Source organism: Solanum pennellii, chromosome 2, assembly GCF_001406875.1.
Source record: "Solanum pennellii chromosome 2, SPENNV200".
Taxonomy (NCBI): domain Eukaryota; kingdom Viridiplantae; phylum Streptophyta; class Magnoliopsida; order Solanales; family Solanaceae; genus Solanum; species Solanum pennellii.
In genome coordinates this window covers 46,413,039-46,417,304 of record NC_028638.1, presented here as the reverse complement: position 1 = coordinate 46,417,304, position 4,266 = coordinate 46,413,039, and the positions used below count along the sequence as shown (strand labels likewise).

At 35.1% G+C, this 4,266-nt stretch overlaps 1 protein-coding gene across 1 annotated transcript; it reads left to right on the top strand.

The window, feature by feature from the left end:
* The first annotated feature begins 740 nt into the window (after window positions 1–740).
* On the top strand, window positions 741–2,059 carry LOC107008731 (VQ motif-containing protein 4-like). Its single transcript, XM_015207876.2, has one exon. The coding sequence runs from the start codon at window positions 924–926 to the stop codon at window positions 1,713–1,715; it is 792 nt and encodes a 263-aa protein (XP_015063362.1). The 5' UTR covers window positions 741–923; the 3' UTR covers window positions 1,716–2,059.
* Window positions 2,060–4,266: the final 2,207 nt, after the last annotated feature.

Sequence of the window (4,266 nt, the reverse complement as noted above, 5' to 3'; positions counted from 1 at the left end):
TAAATAAATCTATATATTATGATAAATAAGTAAAAATTGACGAAACAATCACTTTTTTAAAAGAAAATTAAAATTAGATTTTAGGATAGACAAAAAAGCAATTATTTCAACTTATTTTTTGTCAAATTTTATGAAAATACCATTATAAAACTCAATAGCGTAGCTCATGCTTGTGAGTTGGGATTTGGTATTAAGAACTCCAGACACAAGGCTAATTTGGATTAGTTTACATATAACTTTGGATCAATCAAAGAAAGAATCAACAGTTCATATTAAAATTATTATCAAGTCTTTATTCTAATCTTGATTAGTGCACCACTTCTCCCAAAGCCAAAGACCATATAAAAACAAAAATATTATTATTAATAAAACAAAGAATAAGGAACCCATCTCACATATTTTTATGACTATAGTCAGCTTTCAATTTCAAGTAGGTCCCTTTTAAGTCAATGGCAAACATTGAAACTTTAATTCATACTACAATTTTTTATTTCTCTCCTTTTGCTCTAGCTTTCAATAATCACCAATTGGGTGGACTTTAACCACCACCGCCCTACACCGCCGCGTACCACCACTCAAAACGGCCGGTGCCACCCCACTAAAGAAGTCGCCTACATACGCGCTTATATAATTAAAATTATTCTTTTATGTATATATTTATATTTAAATTTTATTATTAATTTGTGTGTTATTTACTTGTTTGTATTTTAAAGAGTCTCCTTTTTTGCTATAAAACATTTCTTACCAAACTAAAGAAAGTAACAAAGTGATGCAAAAATGCCAAACTTACATCTGCTCTGATCTCTCTCATTTTTTTCAACTCTTTCCTACCCCACCCCCTAATGCCCCTGTTGTCAAGCTTCTCTTATTAAGTTCACCTTATTTCAGCAAGATTTATTCTCTCTCTAGAAACAGACCCATCAATGGAAACCTTACCAAAACCTCAAGAATTTCACAGCCCATGTCTAATTTCATCACCAGATAGCCATAGCTCCAACAGTTCAAGCTGTAGCAATAGCAGCAATTCTAACCACCACAACAACAATGGTCTTCACCAACATCACCGCCGCTACCCAACACCACCCACTACCCCAACACCTACTACACCACAACCACTACCACCACAACTACCCATCACCAGATCCGAACCGAACAACCCATACCCGACTACCTTCGTTCAAGCTGACGCTTCCTCTTTCAAACAGGTAGTTCAAATGCTTACTGGGTCCTCTGAAACCGCCAAGGTTGGTGCTAATTCGGGCCGGACCGAGCCCGTTAGGAATCCGATCCCTCCAATTAAAACTGGAACTAAGAAGGAGAAATCAAGTTCAAAGCTGTATGAGAGAAGGAACAGCATGAAGAATTTCAAAATTAGCCCATTGGGTCCTGGGGTTGTCAATAAATCTATTTTCTCTGCTGGGTTTTCGGGTTCTCCGAGAACTGCAACGCCAGAGATTTTGTCCCCGAGCATTCTCGATTTTCCGGCGCTGGCGCTTAGCCCGGTAACCCCTCTCATACACGACCCGTTTAACCGGTCGCCTCACAGCGCTGCAAGTACCGAGAATTTGGATTTGGAGGCAGAAGAGAAAGCAATTGCCACAAAAGGGTTCTTTTTGCATCCATCGCCGGCGAGTACTCCGAGGGAATCGGAGCCCCGCCTTTTGCCCTTGTTTCCAGTGACTTCCCCTAGAGTTTCAGGTTCTTCTGATTCTTAAATGTGCTTTTCTTTTTTCATTTTTGATCCTTTTTTTTCCCCCTTTTTTGAGCTTCATCTCATGTATGATTTTCATATATAACCCACATAGAATATGATCTGGAATCAAGGTGGAAGCCAGATGTTGTTATATTACTACATATTTGATATTTGTATTGGACAATTGACGAAAATGAGCAAAAAAGAAAAAATGAAATGGGCAGCAAGATTTGCTTCTTACAGTGTAAATATTTTTATTTTTCCTTCTTTTTTTGTAGAACTATAGTATAATCCTCTGTATTCAAGTTATCTCTGTTCTTCTGTATTCTGTATAATCAGGAAGGCATCATAATTCTTTTGGTGGAAGACCTATTAAATTAGTATACTTTAGCCATTAATTACTAAATTTTTCTTCTTTGGGAGTTCACATGAGTGAACAGTAAGGAGAGAAGGTGCTTTCGATAGGGATACTGAGGATTAGCAAAGGGACCTAGCTGTCGAGGGAAGAGTAGAGGAATGGGCAAGGAATCTTCACTCTTTCGTTCTCCATGATAATTATAGGCTAAAAATGACAAATAAAAAGGCATATGTTAGTGTACATGCTTCTTTTGTAAGCATGGATTTGCCTAGTACGGACTACCTTTTCTATGTAATTTGCAAGTCATTGAATAGGAGTAGGGGTTTTCACCTCTCATCTAGAGGATAGCGACCGCAGGTTTCTCTTGTCATAGAAAAATAAGAGTTTATCTGGCACGAATTTGAATTAGTCCGACCCCGAATTTCAGAGATTGGATATCTAAAGTGAAAAGAAAAGAGTTTGTCTTTCAAAACAAGGTAGTGCATTGACATCTTTTATGTTTGAAAAAAAAAAGGAGAAATTTTAAAAGGTTTGAACTTTTGCTCTTAACTAATGTAGGGTATAAAAAATTCAAAACGTTATCCATCAAGCCTTTGGAGCTGTTTCTAATGGTAAAAAAAGACCAAGAAAAATGCGGTAGAAAATTTGTAGAAAGTCTTGATTGTACTCTTTTACCTAAAAAGATCACACTGATGTATTTTAAGGGTAAAATAATGCTCGAGGCAATAGTACTGTGAACTACTTGCAGCTCACCAATAACTTGAAAAACCTTCACTCTGCATCTGCTTGATTCAGAAGTGGTTCTCTGTGTCATTTTAGTACTGTTTCCTGCATGATCCATATTTGCTAAATAGTACTCCATTCGTCACAAATTAGTTGTCGTGATTTCTAAAAATAGTTGTGTCAAATTATTTGTCGTTTTAGAAGTTCTAACACAAAAGTCATTATCTTCTCATTGTGAACTTGCAATTATTATTTTTGAAGATTACAAACTTCGAATTGTTGAAATACCAATGAGGGTAAAATAATTACAAGTGAGAATCACAGATAGATAAATTATTGTTTCTCCATTGTTCCCCTGTATGTTCCTTTAAGGTCAACCAGTCATCACTAATTTGATTGAAAAAGATGTTAGTATTAATTTCTAAATTGTTTTTAGTGAAGAAAAGTCTTGGATAATAATTACAATTTGTTGGTATGAAGAAGTTAGATATTGAATTCTGAGAATGAATAGCAATAAATATAGTCAAATATTACAGGTATTGATAAAGGGCAAACAGTATCAACCACATGAATTTTTCAACAGAAGTAGTGTTCCAAGGGAAAAAAAATAAAAAATAAAAATTGGGTCCACCAAAATGAAGTCTAGAACCATAAATAAAGTGTATAATAATTATTTAGCTGAGTATCCCAAGTCAAGAACCACTTTTAATGCTTACTTTGAATTGCTCTCTTGTTTATCGTTGAGTCTCCTTTTTTGGTGGTCAAAAAAGGGGTAGGTTACTCAATGAATAGAGACATGAGAAAGTGGGAGTGGGACTTGTCATTATGAGAGGAAAGAGGGAAAAAGGGGGAAATAAAGCTAGGGAAAGTTAGGGAGAAAGCAAATTCAGAAACAATGGGTTTTTTTTTTCTTTGAGGTGGGGAAGGCCTTGTTTTTTCTTTTGTTTGCTTCTTTCTTGGTCTATGTGGGTGTTATGATTTAGTATCCTAAGTTGGTGAGTCATTGAATGCAAACTTTCAGAGTTACATATGCACTGTTTTTGTCACCCTTTGGTTTTCCCAATCATTTCTCATAAGTTTGTTTTGTTGGTAAATGATTACATTTTAATCCGTCATTGTTGACTACTTCTCATCTTTTATTAGTTTAATTCTCTAGTCTTTAAGTTTTTAATAAAATTGATAGCTTGTCTTTGGAAAATAGAAAAAAAAAATTGTATATTGTAGCATGATATTTTTGACTTACTAAGATAGGGTGATGGTAGAGTCCTTGTCAATTGTCTCTATATTCAGTTGTATTGACGCAATTCATCTTCACGTTTTTGAACCTTACATTAAGTTCGGCGTTGAAATTTTACTATTTTCTACTTTCTTGTGTTTTGATTAACTTTGAAATTGTGTGCTCCTATGTGATGACTTTTTACCTTAGGTTAAGATGTACCCTTTGAATTGGGAAAGGAAGAAAATATAACACGGTGAATCTTTTTATTTGTCT

Bases quoted from the DNA above. Each gene is read 5' to 3' on its own strand.
- LOC107008731 (XM_015207876.2), top strand. From the start codon at position 924: ATGGAAACCTTACCAAAACCTCAAGAATTTCACAGCCCATGTCTAATT.